Here is a 23,915-nt window from a genome sequence, read left to right on the forward strand (position 1 = left end):
TGCCAGCCTTATTCCAGAAGAACTAGATGGTGCCCGGCTACTACCACTGAACACTCTGACAGGGATCACAATAGAGGGTCCTGGACAGAGCAGGAGAAAAGTAGAGAAAATTCAAATTTACAAAAGAAAAGACCAGACTTACTGGTCTAACAGAGACTGCAGGGACCTGAGAGACTATGGTCCCTGGATATCCTGCTAACTCAGAACTGAAGCCACTCCTGAACTCTACCTTTTAGCCAAAGATTAGACAGGCCTATAAAACAAACAATAACACACATGAGAAATGTGCTTCTTAGTTCAATCAAGTATACAAAACGGGCAACACCTGGTCAAAAGGAAAGACGAGAAGGCAGGAAGGGACAGGAAGACTGGACAAAGGGACATGGGGAACCTGGGATGTAAAGGGAAAGGGGGAGAGTGTTGACACATTGTGGGGATTGCAACCAATGTCACAAAACAATTTGTGTATAAATTTTTTAATGAGAAACTAATTTGTGCTGTAAACTTTCATCTAAAGCACAATAAATTAAAAAAAAAAAAAAAAACTACAATGCATAAAGGTATAAAGCTGTCTGGGAGTTTCGGCAGTTCTCCATGATTCCAAAAGGGTCAAATGAGCCTCAAGGTAAGTCTGGGCGCAGCCCTCAGGTAAAGGCAGGTGAAGAGGGAAGGTAAAGCAAGGGAAGGACCAGGAGGAAAGGAGAACAAAAAAGATGTAAGGTGGTGATAAAGGAGGGCCACCAATACTGCCAAAGTTTACTACATACTTTGTTTAGGGAAAAATACAATAATAGACTAATTCAGGAAAACCTTAATCTAAATGAATAAATCACGGCTACATACAAACATGGCTAATCCCCACAATATACTGTAGAGCATAAAAAAGCAAATCACAGAATTATAAAATGGTTCCATTTATATAAAATTTAAATTCTGCAAAACAGAACAATATATTCCTCAGAGATCACATTAAGAAGCACAGCAAGGGAAAAATGAGGACAATGGTTACGTCTAAGAGGGAAGGGCAGGGGATAGGACCAAGAGTGCCACACAGGGGACTTCAAAAATGTTGTTGTTAGGTGCTGTTGAGCCAATTCCAACTACAGTGACCCCATGTGACAGAGTACAACAGCTCCACAGGGTCTTGTAGGCTGTAATCTTTACCACAACAGATCGTCAGTCCTTTTGGCCACGGAGCCTCTGGGTAGGTTCAAGGCTAGCAGCCAAGTGCTTAACCATTGCGCTGCTAAGGCTCCTTTCAAAAATAACAGTGATGTTCTTTTTCTTAAATTGTGGGTATACAAGTGTTCATGATATTGTCATTCTTTACGCTTCATGTATATTTGTGATTACTTTTACCTACTCAATATTTAATTAAAAAACAATTTTAAAAGACCCTTTCACCGAAAAAATCGTTTGCTTCAAATAAATGTCACCAGACTCCTGTCTTGTATAGCCTGTTTCCCCAAAGGGATGCATTTCTAGAACGCAAACAGCTCAAGGTTTAAGGGCACATCTCAGCAGGTATGTGCTCTCCCAGGGCCCTCCCAACCTCCAGTCAGAAAACAGCAGGTGCTCCACACCCTGCTTCATTGCTTGTTAACCACTGCACATTTTCAGGAAACCATACAAAGAATGCCTACTCCACAGGTCTCTAGACATTCCTAGGGCATTTAACTGGCCAGAATTGTTGACTTTCTTTTGAAGTTATCTAATCACAAATACAAAGTAAACAGTTAATTCTTATACAAAAGAATAGGAAACAATCTTTTCTCAAAGAACCTGGGCAGTCACTGGACTGGTTCAAAGTAGTCAATTTGTCCCTTGGTAAAATTCTACTTTTAAAATTCCAGCATGTTTTGTACTTCAATAAAATCCCACTGTTAAAATCCTAGCATGTTTATCCTCTAATCCAGTGGCTGTCAAACTTTCTGACAACCCCAGTAAGAAACATACTTCACACTGAGACTCAACACACACACAAAGTTTTGCAAAACAATATTTAGTCTTCCTACAGGCAACGCTAACCAAGAGGTCGGCAGTTCGAATCTGCCAGGTGCTCCTTGGAAACTCTATCAGGCAGTTCTACCCTGTCCTACAGGGTTGCTATGAGTTGGAATCGACTCGACGGCAGAGGTTTATGGGCGATGCTGATATTTTTCTGTTTCATTTTTTTGTTTTTAATTGCTGGTCGTGACCCACTAAATTGATTTGATAATTCACCAATGGGCTGCAATCTACAACCAATGAAAAGCACTCCTGTAATCAGCACTGTGTATCCCATATACTAGTATGAATTAAAAAACGACAGAGCGTCTAGACTTTACCAGAATCTGTTATGTGCATTACAAAACTTTGACCAATAAAAGCTGTAGTAGAGAATGAAGTGAGCATATCTCACTGGTCAGGGAAGGCTTAAAAAGATGGGCAGGATTTGGGGGCACAGGGAGGGGGTTCACCATATTAGAAAGGCTTAGACAGTCAGGCACAGTGAATAAACCAGTTTGGCTAAAGTGAAACTGGACAAGGAGTCAAATACGTCTGAGGGGTCCACGTTATAGAGTCTTGAAACCCTTATCCTGTGGTCCATGTGGAACCACGAGGATTCTGAAGTCATTTCAGAGTTAAGTGTAGTAAAGAACTTTAATCGATGGAATTCTCGTCTATTATGTTAACTTTTATTATGTTAATGAGGGGTGATAACTAGGACTACAGTGTCTGCCTTTTCAGAACTGTAGAGAAATCACTGGTTTCGTGTAAATCTAAATAAACACTTGAGGACAGAACCAGGTCCCATGTTATTAACAACCTCATGATTCAAAGAACCTCTTCTGGGTAAGCATCATACACCTTCTGTGGATAAATCCTCTCATCTATTATTATGACTTGTCCTCTCCCAGAAGGAGCCTACAATCCAGGTTCAGAAGGTATTCTCTGGTCTGCGCCTTCATTCTCCAAGAACTATGCACTCACACGGTCATTTACAAGGAAGGCATGGAAACCACTATGCCAAGCCCTGTCTGCATTGCTAGTTGGGTTTCTGAGCAGATGTTTGGTTCATTCATTCAAAATTTACTAAGTACCAATTATATGCCAGGCACTGAGTTAGGTATGGAAACCCTGGTGGCATAGTGATTAAGAGCTATGGCTGCTAACCAAAAGGCTGGCAGTTCGAATCCACCAGGTGCTCCTTGGAAACCCTATGGGGCAGTTATACTCTGTCCAATGGGTCACTATGAGTCAGAATCCACTGGACCACAACAGGGTTTTTGTTTTTTGGTGGTAGGTCCAGAGCAACCATCATAAACATGACAAATGAGGTCCTGCCCTCTAAGAGTTTAGACTCTAATGAGGCAGAGAAAGTAAATATAAACAATTACAGTCTATGTGAGTGCAAGAAAAGAAATACGCAGGGTGCTATAAAAGAGAAGAGAAGCTTATGGGAGGATTCTCTGAGGAACGTGCCATTTAAGTTGAGACTACAAGATAGAAAAACAAGATAAGCCAGGTTAAAAGCCGAGGAAGAGTGATGCTTGTATTTCATAATCCCACCTTTTCCAGGAAAAGGCCCTAAGGTATAAAGAACTAGGTGCATAAACAGAAACTGCCAAAAGCCTGTGTGACTAAAGCACTTCAAGCAGAAGAAATGACAGATTAGATGTGAGCTTCTGCAAATCACGCAGAGTCTTGTTGGTTTCGGAAAGATGTTTGATTTTAAGCGTTGTAGGAGTCACCCAACGGTTTTGAGAAGCAGGTCTCCTTTCACTTTCACAGGACCGCGCTGGCTAGTGTGTGGTGAATAGACTGGCTTCCAACTACAACTCTGAACACAATGACTGGGGAAGGCGAGCCCATCAGCAGGTCCATGAATCACAGAACCGTGGCCCAGTTAGGGGTTCAATGGCTGGTACTCCATACGATTGCGGTCCGGGTCTCTGCCCCAGAGGAGAGATGACAGGCAGGAGTACGAGTATTTGATCAGGTCCCCGAGAATCTGCTCTGCTACCGGCCCGGTGGGCCGCAATGATGCGGCTGGGCAGCACAGCCAGGGCCGGCCAGATAACCCGCTCTCCCGACGGCCAGTGCCCTCCAAACCTCCCCACGCGGACACTGGGAACGTCCTAGAAAGTCCCGATGAGATGCGTATCCCGGCGTCCAAGGACGCCACACCAGGTCCCTCTGCCGAAGCCCTGGGGTTGCGGACCGGAAGCCACAGGCTCCCGAGACCCCACCTTCCCAACCTGCCCAGCGCCTCACCCGCTGCTGAACCCGCTCCGTTCCTCTCAGCCACCACCGCCATCTTGCCGTGGCCGGCGTGCGGAGGCGGGGCCTCCCTGCGTCTGCTGCGCGGGACGGGGGAGGGGCCCGGGAGCATGCCCTGAAAACTCTCCCATCTCACCCCGCGCGCTCCCGTAGTGCTCTGCGGCAGCCGCTATGGAGGTCAGCAGGACAGCTGTGCTCCGGGTGAAGCGGAAGCGCAGTGCGGAGCCCGCCGAGGCGCTCGTCCTCGCCTGTAAGCGGCTTCGGGGCGGCACGGTCGAGTCAGCGCCTCAGAGGACGTCCCCTGAGGGTCTCCCGAGAGCAGCAGAGAATAATGTCTTTCAGCTGGTGGCCACCGTGCGCTCCCAGGTATTAGGCAGGGGATATAGCTGGTGGGGAAAGGATCTTGGAGAGCAGGCGAGATGAGATTGGATCTTTCACCCCTTGGCGAACCCCTGCTTATGCTATTTCCCTCCCCTGCCGTCCCCCAGGAGGAGCCAGTCCAGCCGCTTGTGCGGGCCGCCCTGTGCCCGTCTAGAGGCAGCCAGCAGCGCATCCGCAGCGACCTCCGCGCTTCGGCCCGGGAGATTCGGCAAGAAGGCCGCTACCGGGTGGTCTCCAGCCACCGATCCTCGGGGAGTCCCCTGGGCTGCTCGGAGTCCGAGGACCCGCCAGAGAACCCAGAAACCGCCAGCAACGCGGGCTTCCAGCTCTTCGACCTAGTCCACGAGGAGGGAGACCCAGAGGCCACTGCCGCAGGTTCCTGCCAAGTGAGTACACGCCTGGAAGCGGGTGCTCGGCTTCTCTGGAGGGATGGTGTTAGGAATCTGGGCTCAAGAGAAGCACACGGCTTCACCTTAGGGAGCGAGGATCCATCTGGCGTGATGGTGTTGTCATACATTTGATTATTCATGAAACACGGTATTTACTGAGTGCCCACTATGTGCCGGGCATCGTTGTTAGGTTCTGTGGATACAGCAGTGAACAAAATGGGTACAGTTCCCTTTCCTGAGGATCTAACATTCAGGTAGAGGACAGAAAAAGTAAACAAGTAAATTCAGTTTCAGATGGTGATAAGGGATGTGGGGGAATAAAACAAAGGAGGAAAAAGGTGATGATGCTATTTCAGATAGTATGGCCAGGGAAGGTCTCACTGAGAAAGTGACATTTGAGTAAAGGCTTGAATGAGGTGAGTAGCAGGGCATTGTGAGTGTTTAGGGGACAGGCATGCCAGGCAGGGGACCTGCAAGTGCAAGACTTTGAAGCCGAGTTTGCCTGGTGTTCACAAGAAGGTCAGTGTGTCTGGGACCCAGTGAGCTGTAGAATACTAGTAAGGGATTTGTGGGGAGGATTCCAGTTAGACCTTGTAGGTACTTGTAAGGATATTGTCTTTCACCCCGACTGAGATGGGGAATCACTGGAGAGTTTTGAGCAAAGGGTGATAGAGCAGATGGGAAAACTGATCAAAGGGAGGTTAAGGGACTATTTCCTGGGTAACAGGAAACTCTGGGGGCTCGGTGGTTAAGAGCTATGGCTGCTAACCAAAAGGTCAGCAGTTCAAATCCACCAGGTGCTCCTTGGAAACCCTGTGGGACAGTTCTACCCTGACCTATAGGGTTGCTATGAGTCAGAATCGACTTCATGGCAATGGGTTTGGTTTGGGTCTGGTCCTGGGTAGCATATCAAGTTTGAGGCAAATTTAGGTCTAGAATGCAAGTCTTGTCACATTTAATCCAGTGCTCTTTCCACTATATTACATTGGAAATGTGCTAACTTTGTTTTATACCTCACTTCCAAAACGCAGAGTCTACTTAAGACACCCAGTAAGACCACAGAAATGGAAAATTCTCAATCCTAGGTATGCTCCCTGTTAATATTAAAAAAAAAAAAAAACTTCTTTTAATACTTTTTGAAGTTTAAAAAATGAAAATTTAATTCAAAATAAATCAGATTAAACATAAAATATCAATCATGGTGCTAGTATACCTGGATAGCAATTTGGGCATAACATCCACAGCCACATCTTTCACCAAAACTAATTCCAGACTGATTCATAAGTCACAAATTTTTTTTTTGTCACATATAAGTTTATAAACACCTTACTGCATACTCCCACTTGCTCTCCCCCTAATGAGTCAGCCCTTCCAGTCTCTCCTTTTGTGACAATTTTGCCAGCTTCCAACCCTCTCTACCCTCCCATCCCCCCTCCAGACAGGAGATGCAAACACAGTCTCAAGTGTCCACCTGATACAAGTAGCTCACTCTTCATCAGCATCTCTCTCCTACCCACTGTCCAGTCCCTTCCATGTCTGATGAGTTGTCTTCGGGAATGGTTCCTGTCCTAGGCCAACAGAAGGTTTGGGGACCATGACCACCGGGATTCCTCTAGTCTCAGTCAGACCATTAAGTATGGTCTTTTTGTGAGAATTTGGGGTCTGCATCCCACTGATTTCCTGCTCCCTCAGGGGTTCTCTGTTGTGCTCCCTGTCAGGGCGGTCATCGGTTGTGGCCAGGCACCAACTAGTTCTTCTGGTCTAAGGATGATGTAAGTCTCTGGTTCATGTGGCCCCTTCTGTCTCTTGGGCTCATAGTTATCATGTGACCTTGGTGTTCTTCATTCTCCTTTGATCCAGGTGGGTTGAGACCAATTGATGCATCTTAGATGGCCACTTGTTAGCATTTAAGACCCCAGACGCCACATTTCAAAGTGGGATGCAGAATGTTTTCATAATAGAATTATTTTGCCAATTGGCTTAGAAGTCCCCTTAAACCGTAGTCCCCAAACCCCTGCCCTTGCTCCGCTGACCTTTGAAGCATTCATTTTATCCCGGAAACTTCTTTGCTTTTAGTCCAGTCCAGTTCAGCTGACCTTCCATGTATTGAGTATTGTCCTTCCCTTCACCTAAAGTAGTTCTTATCTACTAACTAATCAGTAAAAAACCTCCCAACCGCCTTCCCTCCCCCACTCGTAACCACAGAAGTATGTGTTCTTCTCAGTTTATACTATTTCTCAAGATCTTATAATAGTGGTCTTATACAATATTTGTCCTTTTGCCTCTAATTTTGCTCAGCATAATGCCTTCCAGGTTCCTCCATGTTATGAAATGTTTCACAGATTCCTCACTGTTCTTAATCGATGCGTAGTATTCCACTGTGTGAATATACCACAATTTATTTAACCATTCATCCGCTGATGGACACCTTGGTTGCTTCCAGCTTTTTGCTATTGTAAACAGAGCTGTAATAAACATGGGTGTGCATATATCTGTTTGTGTGAAGGCTCTTATTTCTCTAGGGTATATTCCAAGGAGTGGGATTTCTGGGTTGTATGGTAGTTCTATTTCTAACTGTTTAAGAAAACGCCAGATAGATTTCCAAAGTGGTTGTACCATTTTACATTCCCACCAGCAGTGTATAAGAGTTCCAGTCTCTCCACAGCCTCTCCAACATTTATTATTTTGTGTTTTTTGGATTAATGCCAGCCTTGTTGGAGTGAGATGGAATCTCATCGTGGTTTTAATTTGCATTCTCTAATGGCTAATGATCGAGAGCATTTTCTCATCTATCTGTTAGCTGCCTGAATATCTTCTTTAGAGAAGTGCGTGTTCATATCCTTTGCCCACTTCTTGATTGGGTTGTTTGCCTTTTTGTGGTTGAGTTTTGACAGAATCATGTAGATTTTAGAGATCAGGCGCTGGTCGGAGATGTCATAGCTGAAGATTCTTTCCCAGTGTGTAGGTGGTCTTTTTACTCTTTTGGTGAAGTCTTTAGATGAGCATAGGTGTTTGATTTTTAGGAGCTCCCAGTTATCTGGTTTCTCTTTGTCATTGTTGGTAATGTTTTGTATTCTGTTTATGCCTTGTATTAGGGCTCCTAGGGTTGTCCCTATTTTTTCTTCCATGATCGTTATCGTTTTAGTCTTTATGTTTAGATCTTTGATCCACTTGGAGTTAGTTTTTGTGCATGGTGTGAGGTATGGGTCCTGTTTGATTTTTTTGCAAATGGATATCCAGTTATGCCAGCACCATTTGTTAAAAAGACTATCTTTTCCCCAATTAACTGACACTGGGCCTTTGTCAAAAATCAGCTGCTCATATATGGATGGATTTATATCTGGGTTCTCAATTCTGTTCCATTGGTTTATGTGCCTGTTGTTGTACCAGTACCAGGCTGTTTTGACTACTGTGGCTGTATAATAGGTTCTGAAATCAGGTAGAGTGAGGCCTCCCACTTTCTTCTTCTTTTTCAGTAATGCTTTACTTATCCGAGGCTTCTTTCCCTTCCGTATGAAGTTGGTGATTTGTTTCTCCATCACATTAAAAACTGACATTGGAATTTGGATCGGAAGTGTATTGTACGTATAGATGGCTTTTGGTAGAATAGACATTTTTACTATGTTAAGTCTTCCTATCCATGAGCAAGCTATGTTTTTCCACTTAAGTAGGTCCTTTTTAGTTTCTTGTAGTAGTAATAAGTCACAAATTTTTTAAAGTAAACCAGTGTTCAATGGAATAAAATTGATTAAATAGATCATTTAGTTTTATTAGAAAAACTAGTAGATAAACTGTTTAAGGATATGAAAAGATTTTTCCAATGTAGCAATATAAACACAAATGTTTGTGCAGAGTAATTATTGTTTTATGCCTACTAGACTAGCAGGAAAAGCAGTTGATAACACTGCTGGCAAGGCTGTGATTGAAATGGTCTACACAGCTGTAGCACTCAAATTGAGGCACGTATTTTGGAAAACAGCATGGATTTACATATCAGCAACTCTAAAAATAGCTTAGAGTGAAACTGGTTCATTTCCTTCTGAGTATGTGATTCTATTCTACTTTAAAAATATATCAATGTTCTTTTTGTTGGTTGGAATCTAAAGGCATCCAAAAATCTAAAGAAATTTAAAATTAAACTAACATTTCTATGCCACATTATAGTGGATTTATCCTTAAATTGACATGGTTTAAGTTTTAAGCAAATAGAGTACCGTTTAATAGGAAATATACAAAATTAAAAAGTTCAGTTTCTCTTATCCAGTAATCCCACCCGCAAGAGTTATCCTAGGAAATAATTGAACAGAAGCAAATAGTATTAACAAAAGCAACTGTTTACTAAGTACTTATTGCTGTCAAGTGTCCTGCTAAGTATATTCTTTTAACTTGTTTAATCCTCACAAAAACCCTATGAGGTAGATACAACAGTACCCTCATGCAAGAAAGGACACATTCATTGCAACGTTGTATACAGAGGTAAAGGCAGCTAAGAAATTAACTTATATAATTAACCTTGACCATTAACTTGATAACCACGAACACTTACAATATGGGAAAATACTTATATATGCTTCACAGTGCAAAATGCTGAATATAGAATAATTGAAAATATGGAAAAACATACACATGGACATAGACTTAAAAATAATTTTCCTTTTATGGAAGTACTATGTGTTTGTTATAGGAAATCTGAAAAGAATACAGTGAAGTAGAAAGTAAAATAAAGAGGGAAAAAAAATCACCCATTTTACTCCTACCCAAAGGTAGCTGGAATAAAATTGGTTCATTTCCTTCTGAGTATGTGATTCTATCTCTGGCATTTTTCTGTATTGCTAGTCTTTGTAAATATTTTAACGACTGCACAATTTGCAGGACTGAGGGCTGGGAGCTTGTGAGATGGAGCCAGAACTTTTCTCGTAAACAGTTTTGAGGCTGGTCAAGAGCCTGCACAAAAAATCTCTCTAATTTGTGACTACGTAGCCAGAAAGAATTCCCTTTAGCCTGTAAGCGATGGAGAGCCTTGGTCTCCCCTTATCTGCTTTGGCTATGGACACCCCCCACATCTCTCTGTGATGTCTGGTTCAAGCTGGGCATCCTCCTGTAATGAACATGTCTAGCTGTCTGATCTGCAACATGTCCCCCTAGTTTCCAAACTGACCTGTGCTACCAAGGCCCTGGATAATACAACCTGTCGGTACCTGGGCCAGTTCTAGTCTGGGGCAATTCATCTCAAACCGTTTTTTCCAGCAGAAATTAGATTTTTAGGTGAGTCTTCTCCCTGTTTGTGAGTAAATGCAAGGTGTCATCGTAGGAAAAACCAAGTGACAGGTGATAGAAATACAGACCCATTTGGGGATCAGCCATAGAGGCACTGCTGTGGGCTTAGGAGTCCCTAAGGAGACAGCATCATACCAAAGGAGCTCAAAGAAGGCCTTTTGAAGCAGGTCTGACTCAGAGCCTGGGGCCAAGCTCTACTGGCCTCCCCTTCTCAGGCTAGTCCTCCCATATGCTCTCTTGTGTCAGCCAAGCACAAAAGATCAGGAGGCTGTAAGTTTCTACCTCAAAAATAGGACCACACATTAATTTTACAGAGCTTCTTGTTTTTAATTTTATAGCTAACGAAGAAGAGACTGGTAGACCATGGGGATAAGAATTTTGAATCCAACTTAAAGAACTTTAGGGAGCCTTCCTTCACACTGCTCTTAGGTTTCCAGCCCTTGGAACATTCGATTTTTGGGGTCATGCACATATCATTTGCTGTTTTTCTTTTTTTACAGATGTCTGACCCAGATGTGATCCTCTGCAATTCTACAGAGTTGATCCGTGAGCGGTTGACCATCTCTGAGGAGGGACCAGGAGTTGGGCATCGAGAGGAAGAGAAAGATGGCGACTATGTGTATGACATTTACTACTTGGAGATGCCCACTCCAGGGTGGATTGAAAACATCCTCTCTGTGCAGCCCTACAGCCAAGAATGGGAGCTGGTAAGGGGGCCCATGAGGAGGAGGCATGAGGCAGCTTAAGCTGATTCTTCAGTCAGGGTGCCTCTGTCTCCCTGGGCTCCACTCTGATTGAGTGTCCTTAGTTCTTCAGGTCCTTGCTTAAAAGGAAAAATTTATTCTAAATGCCTTTTAGAAACCTGGAATTAGTGCAAGGAATTGTGAGAGACAACCTACGTGCTAATTTTTGCTCCTAATGATTCCTTTACAAAGATGCAACATCATGTTTATTGTTTATATCTACCCAATTTCAGGAGGAAAAAAATGTGTGGGGACTTACAATAAAAAAAACAAAACCAAAACCAAAAATTCTTAACATGAATAAGAACATTTTTTTTTTTAATTGTATCTGAAACGGGGACCTTGGATGAAGAAAACTGCCATCGTGAAATTTTTTTAAAACAAATTCTAAAATGATTGATGACAAAAGTTAACTGTCTTACTTGTGAGAGAAGTCCCTTATCCATCACTTAGCTGCAGTCAGGCACCCATCTGGGACCACAGCAGGGCCCCTCCTGCCTTCCCGCACCCTTACCTTTGGGCTTGGGTTCTGACCTTGGCATCACCCATAATCTGTAATTCCCTCTTCCACCTGGCTGCGCTTCAGGAGATTGAAGATGGCTACTATTACCTGCTCAGAGCCATTGCTCCTGCCCACCCTGATGTGTTCCGTACTAGTGGAGTTCAGCCTCTCCTGCCAGGAATATGGTGCTTAGAGCTGAATTCTGAGTGGGGTAGAGCTACTACCTCCCCCAGTAGCCTACAACAACTCTAGCCTTTTGTGCAACAGAATCAAATTAACTCCTAGTCTGCCCCTTTTTTACATAGCACCTGTAAATGACATCTCCGCAAGCTGGTCTGCTAATAGCTTCCCCCAAAGAGCATAACCTTAGATGTTTTGACTTAGGCCTATGTTTGTGTTGAGATGTGCAGGTAAATGAAGACCAACAACCTGAGGATGTTTATGAAGATGAAGATGATGAGAACAGTGAGAATAACTGGCGAAACGAGTACCCAGAGGAGGAGAGCAGTGATGAAGACGAAGATTCCAGAGGTAGGGCGCACCCCAGATGGGGAAGGAGTGGTGGGAGCCCAGGCTGAGGTGTGAGCACAGCTGATAGACACATCTTGTCTGGCTTTCCTTCTCTGCCATGTAGCACCAACGGCTGGGCCACAAGCCGCTGTGGCTTTAGGAAACCCAAGAACCAGTGTTTGCAAGGAGAATGCTGAGGACCTAATGTCATTCAGGCCTGGATTCACATTTTTAGTTCTGTCACTGCCTAGCTATGGGTCTTGGAGAAATTACCTCACCTCACAGAGCCTCAGTTTCTTCATCCAGAGAATAAGAATATTGTACCAGCTTAATAGTTGGGATTAAGTGAAACATCTAGTTCAGTTTCCCTTTCCTTACTTCAGCCAAGAAAGTATTAAATACACTTGAAGAAAAAGGTTCAGCTGGTCAATCTGTGATCACAGGTACGCAATGAACCAGGTATAGGAGTGGGCCCAGGATCTTTACAGGTCAGCTATCTAACCTCAAGTAGTTGCTGCATTTATGACTATTTGGAGAAAGACGTGGTACCTAGGGAAAGAGTAAGGATACTTGGGCGACATAGTTGTTTTGATGACTGTAAGGGCCAACAGAAAGAATTTCTTGGTATCTGATGACAGAAGAATAGTTAATCAAAAAAAAAAAGGACTGTTTTATTGGGGAGGTGTCTATGACACGTTGATAGGAAAGGGGGCAACGTACAAAATTATATTTACAATGTGACTACAAATATTATAACAGAAAAATCCCATACTGGAGTGGGGAGAGTGACAAAATACTCCAAAGTTAAGGGACTTTAGATGGGGTTGTTTTTTTTTTTTAATCTATTTACTAAATTTTCTTTATTGAGCGAGGATTTTCTAATGGGAAACAAAAACCAGACCTTTTTGAGAAGGGAAGGGGCTTTCATGATAGCCTAGAAAATAATACAGTGAGAGCCCACTCCTGGTATCTTGTTCTAGGCTCTGATGAAGATGACGGCCTCAGTGAAGAAGAAAGAGGCAGCAGCAGACCCCAGATGTGGAGCAAATACCCTTTGGATGTGCAGAAGGAGTTCGGCTATGACAGCTCCCTGGATTCAGACGGATGAGCCTCTGATAGCTGTAAGGCTCTACCACAGGCATTTTGGGCTCTGTGACTGCAGGGTGAGCTGCCCTGGTGACATCCTCAGGGTTTCTAGTTAACATGTGTAAGGGAAAAGTATATCCAACAGCACCATCCCTTCATAGTAAAGACTATGCTAAGGGAGTGAGTTTTTTCTACTAACAGTCGGGGCCCTTTGCCTCAATCAGAAGTAACCCTACAGTCTAAAAAATGCAGTAAAAACGAACCTTCCTTTAGCTTCACGATCCAGGCATTTTGCCTGGTGAGTAGACGTTTTCCCGTTCTCCTACTCTGAAGCCAGTAAGGGAGGAGGGGCTCCTGACTGTTTCATCAGCAGTAAAGTTCAGCTTTCCTGTATTGCCAGGCTGCCTATCTCCAATAAAGTCTGTTCCTTTTCATCGAGGGAGTCTGAAAAAGCTATAGTAGGACCCTTGTAGCAGCACAGACTGAATAGTAATGGCCATAAGAATAGAAAGTAGAATCTGCCTGAACTGTGGGAGGTTTTAGTTAACAACTGTCTACCTTTCTGTTTCTTGGCTCTAATAATGGCTGTGAAGATTGCTGTCTACCTTGGGCAGTGGTACCAAGGAACAGTGTCTGCATAAATGTGATACTATGTCTTTAGTAAAGACTAACTTTGACCTTGAGAGGAAGTAACTCCTTTTAAACCCTTAAAGCCTTCTCAACCTATCTTAGGTGTTTTCTCACTGTACCTTACACCCCACAAAATAAGGGGGTAGAGTAAGAGAAGTTTCTGAATTGACCTTTGACACTAAGGACTAAAGGCAACGGGGAAAAGAAAAGCACATCCTGAACTTGACTTTCCATTGAGAAATGCTCACTCTTCACAGCACTCAACAAAAACAGTCAATAAGACCAATTTGTCATCAGAATTTGTATCTTTTGTAAGCAAACTTACTGTCCCCACTCGTTTTCATACCGCAAGTGCCTTAACTCTGATCGACTTGGCATGTTTTTTTCTAGTGTAACACTACCCAATAGAACTTTCTGCAGTGATGAAAATGTTCTGTATCTGCGTTGTGCAGTAGTAGCCACTGGCCACATGTGGCTGATGAGCACTTGAAATTGATTGGTGTGATTGAGGAATTGAATTTTTAATTTAGCTACATGTGGCTAGTATCTACTGCACTAGATAGTGCAGGTCTAGGAAAACAATACACAAAACCTTTGATGAAGATGCCCCCTTTCCCTGGCACAGTTTGTCTCCGACTAACTGGTGGGAGAGCAAATGACAAGTGAGATGCCTTCTTCCCACCTATTCCTGTTAATATTTCATAAACCTTTCTACTCTTCCATCCCAGCTCCACCCATTCTTTTACTTGATGTCCATTTTGTACATCTTTGCCTGCATTAGTTCCTAGCTACATGGAGTTGTTAACTTGTCAAAGTGAGACTGAATTCTGTCCATACCTAGGGCCCTACTATTGTGGCTAATTAAACCAACGAAGACTATTGGTTTCTCATCCTAATTATCCACAAAGGTACAGGTCAAGGTACAATTGTTGCAAGTAACAGCAACTTACATGTCTAATACCAGTCATCTGCTTAACTTATTAGTCTCCTGTAGGCATAGAAATGAAGGATTAAAAACCACTTCGTGCCGTTGTAATGTGCTCACTGCTGTTTATGTACTCATTAAGTTTTGCCAGCATTAAAGGGCTGACAACTTCATAAATGTACCGGTGCAAAGGGATTAGCACCCCAGGAGGATTTCTGAAGACAAACAACAAAGACCTAGCAGAAATGACTTCCACCATAACGTTTGAATGCTGTAGGGAGTCTCTGGCTTCCTTCCCATAGAAGCAATCCTGGGAGAAGTCTGTATGGAGTACAGAGTTAAAGGAGGCTCTCATCGTCTAGTAATGAGGATGGTATGGCTCACTAAGCATGATGTGAGGCCATTGTTTCCCCCAAAAAGCCACTGGGCTGCAGCAAGTTCTGGGACTAGCTGGTTATTTACTTAGGTGGAGAAAGCCAAAGCCAGGGTCAGAGAGCCTCAGGACAAGGGCACTCTGCCTAAAGGATTAAACCCGGAGGATTCCTTGGACAGGTGCCGGCTTGGCTCAGACAGGAATCCTGTTGACATAGTTTAGGCAAGTCAGTCTTTGCACAAGACTCCCTGTCGTCAGGAATTTTCTATCCAAATCTGCAAACAATGACAGTAGGAATGTCCCCCCATGTTCTCACAGATGCATGCCTTGAATTCAAGGCAGTTGTGGTCATGCTTCCCTAAATTGTCTTTATTGAGCAAGTAGATCACCAAAGCTGCTCCCTTGTCTGTGACTGGGGCCAGTTTGGTAGAGAATGGTCAGAAAGGGAGATTGCCTCATAGTTCTTGTCTTTACTGTCGACCTATTCCAAAACCTAAGGAAATGGGGCTTCCCAAGCCAGCCAGTTCTTCTAGGCCCAAGATGACAGTGTCTGAGGGCATCTCAGGACAGTTGTACAATCCAGTACAGCCATGGTGCTCACCAGGGAAGATCCATTAGGCCAGACCTGCTGCTCTGGCCTGACCTGGGTGCTGAAGCCCAGCCTAAGCACCAGAGTTTGTTGTTTCCACTCACAGTTAGCTGATGAGCCAGACTGAGGTTGAAGCAGTTTTTTTTTTCCCCAGAGTCTTTGCCGATCTCCACAGGGAGAAAACAGGAGTCCCCACAAGTATCCAAGCTTCCTGAGACTGCAGCCCCGCCAGACCTCAGGGGCATGGGGAAGCAGGCAGGGGAGGAGTGTGCTATGCCAATGACCCATACCAAGGAGGCTCAGAGTGTAAACAAAACCTGGTGCCAGGAACGGAAGAGGAGGAGGGTGCAGCCTGCTGTGAGGTTTCCAGGAAAAGCAAATGACAACTTGTAGCACCAGGGTGGGCTTGCTTGGGCCTGCACAGCATTCCCTCACACTGGCCCTTGCAGAAAGGAACAATCTATTGGTGGCTTGGGACCATGAGATGTTCTCCAAGCCACTGACAGTCAAAAGAATTCAAGTGGTCCACCCAAATTCCAGAACAGTTTCTGTCCTCTTGATACGTCACATCAGAAAAACAAGGTTTACCTACTATCAACTGAAAGACCTAAGATCTCAAGTAAAATAAAGGATTATCCTTCAAAATAGCAGTATTAACAGACTCTGACTCATGACTTTGTCCTTGCTGGACCTGAGCCAGGTCCTTATAAATCTGTGACTTATCTATATACTAAAGCGTAGTATGTACATGAGTTAAAAAGTCTTTGAAGTTCACTTTTGGAGGTAAGATTCAACAAAAGACTGCTAAATAGAGCATAAATCTGTGTGTGGCTAGAGTCTGACCCACCACCACACAGAGACACCTCTGAGGGCAGAGGGACTTGGCTTTGGATTTTTAAGTACAACCAGACTGTTGCATCCTGTAGCTGAATGAACACCAATGCTTTGTTAGAATTGGTGTTCTGAATTAAATAATGTCAATAAATAATGGCATACAGCTCTTTCCCCAGGACGGACTTTGAGCCAAGGGAAGAAATGGTAATATTTCAGACCTCTAAAGTCAGGTGCTTGGGCCTGGTAAGAGGAAAACTTTCCATAAAGCAGCCTTGCTATAGAAACATGTCAAACTCAGAAACCACCAGCCACAGCTATTAAGCTAGCTCCCTCTTCACCCAACACAACTCGCCAAGTAAGTTCTTGTAAGAGCTACACCTACAAACAAGGAACAAAACTAAAAGGTCATCATACTCCTGCTTACCAACTCTCCAGCCTTCACCCCACCACCTCCTGCAAGTCCCCACCTTCAGTGTGGCCCCAAGCCCTGAGTCTCCTCCCATTCCTTACCAATGAGGAAGCCACCTGGGTAGGCCATAAATCCTGAGCCCTTTACATAATGGGGGCAAACAGGATCCTTGAGTCCAGGAAGTCTGGGCTCTGGTGTGGAGATAACTCCCTTTACCCCACAGGGCCCACAGAGTCTTGACGTCTGAACTTCAGCAGATGACCCACTGGCGGCCACCCTTCTGGGCCTCAGGGAAAGTCAGCTGTGATCTCTAGTCAGTTTTCCTCTCAACCCTTCTCTCTTCAGTTACATCCAGCTCAGTCAGGACACAAAGGCAAAGCTTTTGGGTGACTCTGGTGATTGCCACTAAATGAAGATAGAGAAGCACAGGATTTAGTAAATGCACATTTAGCCACAACCCCAATGTGAACACCACAAGGCTGACCTAAAACACATCTATGGCTCCCTTGAGTACCCTGTGCCAGCCTTTACCCCCATCCACAAGAACCCTCACCCTCCTGCATCCCACGCCCACCTAAAGACTCATGCATGACACCTCATCTTCCCAAGTGGACTGTTCTTTCAGGAGGTAGTGCTTTAACCCCTAAATAGGACTCTAAAGTTAGAACTAAAGGGACCATATCAAAATCAAAAGGGAAAAGGCCACGAGGGGCAGTCAGGTCTCATGGCCTTCTGCAAATCACTAGTATGGTGGAGAAACTTATAGTCACCGTACCACCTCTGTACTCAAATGTGACCACACACACACACACACACACAGCCTGTAAGGGATGGGGCAAAGAGAAGCTCACCCAGGACATTCCGAATAAAGAGTGGCCTCCGGGACTCTGGCAGGTAAACACCCAAGAAGTAGACAGGGACCCCAGAGAGGGCGATCCCAATGCCAATGAGGGAATTGATGGTGTCACCGAAGAGTGGTACAATCACCAGAAAAATGGAGCATAAACAGAACACGATGGGAAAAAACAGGCTCAGCTGAAATGAACAGGTTGAGATATTAGGTAAGGAGAGATGGGGGAATGGGGCATGGGCAATATGGCACCTTGAGGAAGGGACGCACCCCTCCTACTCTGCTCAGAGCTGCTGACCTTGAGAGGTCGAGGCCGCTCAGGCTCCTTCCACCGAAGATACAGCTGTCCAGCAACAGACAGGCCCACGAAGAACCAGTAGCTGAAGCTGAAGTAATTGATGAGCAGGAAAACATCCTCTACAGTGAGGTAGATGAGTGTCATGGTGCACTGTGGGAGGGCAGGGGGAAAGTGGACACCATGACCACCAGCCCATGCCAGGAGACTCTGCCACCCAGCAGTCAGCACCAGGACCGACAACTGCAGATTGTGCTTCACCAGACTGTCTCGGGTTATTTTCAGTGGCCCCTTGGCATCAGACAGATCTATCATCTACGTTAACCTTCAACATGGCATCTCTCCTTCTTCTGTGGGGGGCCCTTCCTACACTCCTTGCAAGCACTTCAGTATCAAGCCAGGCTCCTTTCCTCTTCTGATTTCAGACAGTGAGGCCCCCCCTCACTTCTGTGCACCAACCTCAACATGAATCACACCATGCCTTAGAGAGGTTCTTAGAGGCGGGTCCCAACCACCTGGCATACAAATGAGGGGAACTGCCATAAGACCATTTCACTGTCCTGGGGCCTTAAAAATGCAGAACAGTAAAATGGATTCATACCCCCTCAGGAGAGAGGTGTGACAGAATACCCTCTGGAACAAGAATCCTAGAGGACAGGGGTGAGGGACTACAAGGTCATATTTGCTAAACTTCAAGAATGTGGAATGCCTTCTACCTGTCTTTTCACTCTAGATTACCAACAAAGGATTTAAACAAAAAGCTCATTCTGGGAAGAGAAGAAAGGAACCTGTACTGAGAGGAGACCAGTGGGGAAGAAGGTAGCCAACTTAAAAAACAAGTTGTTAGATCTCCCATAAATTTATGAATTCAGTGTTGTCCCAATCAAAATATTGAGAGGATTTTTTTGTTATTTTGAGAAAATGATTCCAAAGTTCATCAAGACAAATAAACGTGAGAATGCCAGGAAAATTCCAGGGACTAAAGAGGTAGTGTCCTCAGTTCTTCTAGTTTTCAGATAAAGCTAAAATAAAGAAGCTTGGTACTCATAAAATTAATTGAGATGATGATACATTTAATGGACATACAAGAGCACCAGGCACATATTAAGCACCTTAAAAAAACTAGCTATTACCATTTTTATATGATAAAAGATTAAGAACTGTAGGGAAAAAATGGGTTGTTAAATAATATTGCTGTAACTGGATGGCCATTTGAGAAAAAATTAAGTGAATCCTCACCTCACTCCATACACCAAAATATAAATTCCACATGAATCCAAAACTTAAACATAAGTAATAAAACCATAAAAGAACCAGAAGACAAAATGAGCTTTTTTCAAATCTTGGAGTAAGGCCTTTCTCACGGTCCATGTTAATACATATAATATCTTTGTGCAAATGCAAAAAAGGCAACCCTTCTTTAAGACCCCTTCCATCTGTCAGAAACATTTGTAATTTACTGATTTTGTTGTTATAACACACTTTTCTGCTATCTAACCAGAAACTGTCATAATAAAGTATGATAATAAATATATAAATCTATGATTTATATGATATGAAAGGAGGTCCCTAGGGTAGTTGGTCTACAACTGGCCTGACTTTTCTAAACATGATTTTTTTAAAAAAGGAGAAGAAGCCACTGACATAAAAGACCGATGAATCTTTTAAGTTTTTCTTGATACTCTTTTGTAGTGTTTGCCTCCTCTAATAAGACTGTTTTACTTTTATCATTAAAACAATTTTTTTAAGAAACACTGAGTAGCCCAAGAAGTATCTCAAGAAGCTGGTATAGGCCTGCCCAACAGTCTTCTCATTAGCAAACAGGAGCACTCTACAGATCCATCCAACCCCCACATTTCCCAGTAAAACTTACATTGAACAGTAAAGCAGGGATGGGTGTGAAACGTTTAATGTGGATCATTGACAGAAGGTCTGGGAGATGGCCCTCACGAGAGCCCACGAAGAACAATCTGGACGGGCAAGAAACGTGTCAGCCAGGATCCCTTTACTCAGTCATGCAGCCACACTTCTCACTCAGACAAACTAGGCTCAGAGTCTCCCCCCCAAAAAAGCAGGGGTCAGTCTCTCAGGAGTATCCCTGTCCTCTGCATGCCCCGTCCCACCTTTCCCCACTGATGTCTCTACTCTCTCCTCAAACATGGGCTCCTCACCATTAACCATGAATGCCCCATCCCACTGTCAACCATTGACACCCCTACCACCTTCATTTACAGAACCTATAATACCTGTGGACAATCTCACTTCTCTAACACAACGGCTTTTTAAAGAAGGGCAGCCAGACTTCCGTTAGTGACCTCCATATATCGTCCCTGAGCCCCCGATATGTGAGAAGCCAGGGGAAGCCAGGAGTCAGAGACAACCCAGGTGTCCTCCTCTCTGCGCCTAAAGTGTTCTAGACCAGTGGAGAAATGAATCACCACCCAGGGTAATCAGCAGCATCATGGAGTACACAGTACTCACCAGGCTTGGGGTCAGCTGAGAGCACAAGTTTTATAAGAGATGACCACATCTGAGCTGGGGAGAAGAGCTGGAGTTTGCCAGAAGGTGAGTGGGTAGGTGGGGACCCAGCATGTGCAAAGGCAAAAGAGACTTGGAGGTGTAAAAGGCATGGCCTCTTTGAAGGCGGACGGTGGAACGCTGGTAGTCCCAGGATAAGGTGTGTGAGGGAGTATTAGGAAGAACCTGCATACAGGGCCATGCTGTGAACAAACAATGGGAGCCAGCTGTGGCTTTGAAGTAAGGATCTGAATGAATCTGGGTTTGGGGGCTGCAGCAAAATCTACATGGAACCTAGAGTCCCTGCCAAGGTCACCACAGCCTTCCTTCACCACATCCCTCACCAATCTGTCCTCACCGCACATGGAAACATGAACTACCAGCACACAAATGCTTACACAAAGGCAAGGACACACACACACACACACACACACACACACGCACACAGCCTATATGCTCAGGAGAGGGGGAAAATGAGGGGCTCTTGTGGGCTCACCGAGAGCACCAGAGAATTGTATATCACAGATGAAGCAGAATCACAGTACCTTGATGAAGCAAAAATAGATGCGTTGAGGCCCCCAAAGCAGGACAGGGCAACAGCAATGGGAATGGTCCAGCTGAACATGCCAAACGTCTGGTCAGCAAATGTCTGGGGGCAGAGCACAGAAGAGGCACTTAACCGAGGACAGGGCCTCATAAGCTCCCTGCATCTATGCTGCCAGGACAAACGCAGGCCCTGCTGAGCAGTCTACCCTCTGGCCTAGACCCAACCTCCCTCCCTATAGAAAATGAGGCCGAGCCATTCTGGCACCTGAGAATCATGAGATGATAAGCAAATAGGGATCCCCCAAAACTCACCACAGCCACAGCATCACTTTCGAGGACATTTGGAATGCTCAGCACTGTGTAATAGGCCACATTGGTCAGGGTGTAGATCAGAGTCACAATTGGCATAGAAATCCCAATGGCCAGGGGCAAATTTCTGTCAGGACAAGTGAGACGGGACTGCCTAGAACCAACTTCTCCTTGGAGCCAAAGTTCACCCAGCCTCCATTAGGATTTTCATGACATTTAATAGTTTGCTGGCCCCAGGTCTTTAAAGCTGGCTCTTCTTCCCCATCCCGTGGCCTAGGGTGAGTATGGATCCCATGTCCCTGGGCTCTTTCTACTGAGCCAGAGAGACACCCTTCTCTGCAAAGATAATTCCTGACTATATTTGATCCTCCCTACAGTGGGACCAATGGGTCCCACTGAGGAAGGAGCAGCATCCTCAAGGGACTAATGGCCCAGGAAGGGTGGGGCCTGGTTGGCCAGCATAAGCTTCTAGCTCCCCAGGCTGCAGCCTCAGCCCCAGAATGCAAGGTCCTAACACCTCAGCCCCAGCTGGTCTGAAGCTGACCATGAGGGAGTGCTCTTCTGGGAAGGACTCTGGGGCTCCTCCAGCAGAAACATGAGAGCATGAGGGCTTCTCCACCTTCACTCGTTCCCACCCTAGCCTCCAGTCTCTCCTAGCTGGAGGAGGGGGAGGAGAAGAGGGGATAAAAAATAGAAGAAGGAGGAGAGGGAAGAGGGCAAGTATACCCATTATCAGCAGGAGGTCCAGCCAAGTTGGGGAGTGAGAGCGTGATCTCGCCTTTACCTTTCTGGGTTTTTGATTTCTTCTGTTACAAAATTAAGGGTGTCCCAACCTGAGTAAGAGAAGAGGGCAGAGTAGAGGGCAAGAGAGAGATCTCCCACATCCCAGGAGGAACCCTCAAAGGCATGCTGAAAGTGCTCAGAGTGTCCTGTGGGGACAAAGGCAGGTGGGGGTTCAGAGGAGGAGGAGGTGGAGGAGTAGAGGGGAGGAGAGACAAAAGATATAAGGAGAAGAGGAAGGATGGGGCAGGGAGAGAGAGGAAGGCAAAATGTGAGAAAAGGGGAAAGAGGAAGATGAGGAGGAACAACAAAAGAAGGGAAAAACAAGAGGGCAGGGGGAAGAAAAAAAACATAATTCAACACCAAAGGAACAACCACCACCAGCTCCCTCCACTTTACCACCTCACTCACCCCCTCAAAAAAGTTCATATTCCTTTCCTAAAACTAGACAATCTGAGAGGGAAAAAAAAAGGCATTTGCTGGCTGCTCTCTGATGTGACAACATCTTTTCCAAAGCCCTAAAAAATTTCCATTCCTGCAAGGGACCACCCAGCAGGCCGCAGCACTTCCTCCTTTTTTAAAAAGAATCAGATTCACATAAAGGAGTCATTTTTCATTAAAAACCTGTGGAACTACCTCTCTTGGCCCACACCACTGCACGATTTGGGTTTCTCAGGCTCATGGAGAGAACTCTGTTGCTCTATTTGCAGGGCTGTGGTTGCTCAGACAGGAAACCACATGATGTACAGGGACTGGGGTCATCTTATTTCTCACTGGGCCTGGGCTAGGTCTGTGCCACCTCCACTCTCTGGGGCCCTGGCTACAGGAGCCCCTGCTCCCAGAGGCAGTCCAAATCAGGGCACCTGTCATTCTCCCTGGAGGCCTTGGGAGACTGCAGACCTGAGAACCCAAGAAGCAGCACCCAGATACCTAAGGCAGAGGCCTTGTGGACATACCGGGGTTTTAAATAAGACTAAGCTTTCTAAGGAAGTCTGTTGTCACTTCCTGCAGAAAGCCTAGACCCATCTCTCCATGCGGCAAAAAGGGCTGGGTGTGCAGCAAGAAGAGGGAAAATAGAGACGCCTCTCCCAGGGGTGTCAGCCATCACACCCAGCAGCAGCTCCCTAAGGCACAGGTCTTAGAGGGGGGGATTACTCAACTATCCAAGTTGACCCCAAGATGCTCCTGAGACTCCAGGAACATCCAGATGATTGGCTGTATTAATCCCTTGGGCCAAGGACACAAAGATGCTGGACCTGATCTTAAAAACAGCTTTTTAGACTTCAAACCAACCAGAGTTTGATTCAATAATCTGAGATAGGGGTCTCAGCTCCCCAGATGATTGTAAACACAGCCAAGTTTGGGGGCTGATGATCTAGAGAATCAAGATGTTTAAGACAGCCTTGATTAAAGACACCTCAGGGTTTCCCTAAGGCCTCAGGAGATCTTGGTGGGCCTGTTACCCTCACTGCCAGTCTGCTCTGATCTAGGAATAAAAAGTGCCCTAAAGCAAACATGAAGGAAAAAGAGCATCAGCCTCACAATATATTAATGTTTTGCTGAGAGCTGGCTTTGGGAAGGAATGCTGAATAAGAACAAGTCCAGATGGAGAGTAAAGGCTGCAAAATAACCACCCACCTTCCCGCCACATATAGCCCCACCCCTCTCAAGGAGAACCAAGTCTTCCTATTCCCTGTGTGGCAGTCA

The 23,915-nt window shown here is 45.0% G+C and overlaps 3 protein-coding genes across 7 annotated transcripts in view; 1 reads left to right on the top strand and 2 right to left on the bottom strand.

Annotated features, from left to right (window-relative positions):
• Nucleotides 1-4,379, bottom strand: part of PRMT7 (protein arginine methyltransferase 7) — a 39,113-nt gene extending 34,734 nt beyond the window's left edge. For all 3 annotated transcript variants that reach the window (XM_023556599.2, XM_023556598.2, XM_003417139.4), the window contains exon 1: nucleotides 4,258-4,379. The gene's annotated coding sequence lies outside the window, so the exon portion shown is untranslated. The remainder of the gene's footprint in view (nucleotides 1-4,257) is intronic.
• A 36-nt stretch (nucleotides 4,380-4,415) lies between these two features.
• SLC7A6OS (solute carrier family 7 member 6 opposite strand) lies at nucleotides 4,416-13,206 on the top strand. Its single transcript, XM_003417138.3, has 5 exons — nucleotides 4,416-4,629; nucleotides 4,752-5,030; nucleotides 10,811-11,017; nucleotides 11,966-12,086; nucleotides 13,046-13,206. Exons 1-5 carry the CDS (start codon nucleotides 4,435-4,437, stop codon nucleotides 13,171-13,173), a joined length of 930 nt encoding a protein of 309 aa, XP_003417186.1. The 5' UTR covers nucleotides 4,416-4,434; the 3' UTR covers nucleotides 13,174-13,206.
• Nucleotides 9,889-23,915, bottom strand: part of SLC7A6 (solute carrier family 7 member 6) — a 41,070-nt gene continuing 27,043 nt past the window's right edge. For all 3 annotated transcript variants that reach the window (XM_010596763.3, XM_003417137.4, XM_023556596.2), the window contains 7 exons: nucleotides 22,213-22,357; nucleotides 21,432-21,555; nucleotides 21,119-21,222; nucleotides 19,930-20,026; nucleotides 18,060-18,209; nucleotides 17,763-17,946; nucleotides 9,889-17,316 (listed from right to left, as the gene is read on the bottom strand). In XM_010596763.3, coding sequence (XP_010595065.1) covers nucleotides 17,222-17,316; nucleotides 17,763-17,946; nucleotides 18,060-18,209; nucleotides 19,930-20,026; nucleotides 21,119-21,222; nucleotides 21,432-21,555; nucleotides 22,213-22,357 — 899 coding nt within the window. In that variant the 3' untranslated portion in view covers nucleotides 9,889-17,221. The remainder of the gene's footprint in view (nucleotides 17,317-17,762; nucleotides 17,947-18,059; nucleotides 18,210-19,929; nucleotides 20,027-21,118; nucleotides 21,223-21,431; nucleotides 21,556-22,212; nucleotides 22,358-23,915) is intronic.

The sequence above is a fragment of the Loxodonta africana genome, chromosome 21 (assembly GCF_030014295.1).
Source record: "Loxodonta africana isolate mLoxAfr1 chromosome 21, mLoxAfr1.hap2, whole genome shotgun sequence".
NCBI lineage: Eukaryota > Metazoa > Chordata > Mammalia > Proboscidea > Elephantidae > Loxodonta > Loxodonta africana.

Coding starts and splice junctions, on each gene's coding strand:
- SLC7A6OS (XM_003417138.3), top strand. CDS start 4,435: ATGGAGGTCAGCAGGACAGCTGTGCTCCGGGTGAAGCGGAAGCGCAGT. Junction 11,018..11,965: donor ACAGCCAAGAATGGGAGCTG/GTAAGGGGGCCC, acceptor TGAGATGTGCAG/GTAAATGAAGACCAACAACC. Junction 12,087..13,045: donor TGAAGACGAAGATTCCAGAG/GTAGGGCGCACC, acceptor ATCTTGTTCTAG/GCTCTGATGAAGATGACGGC.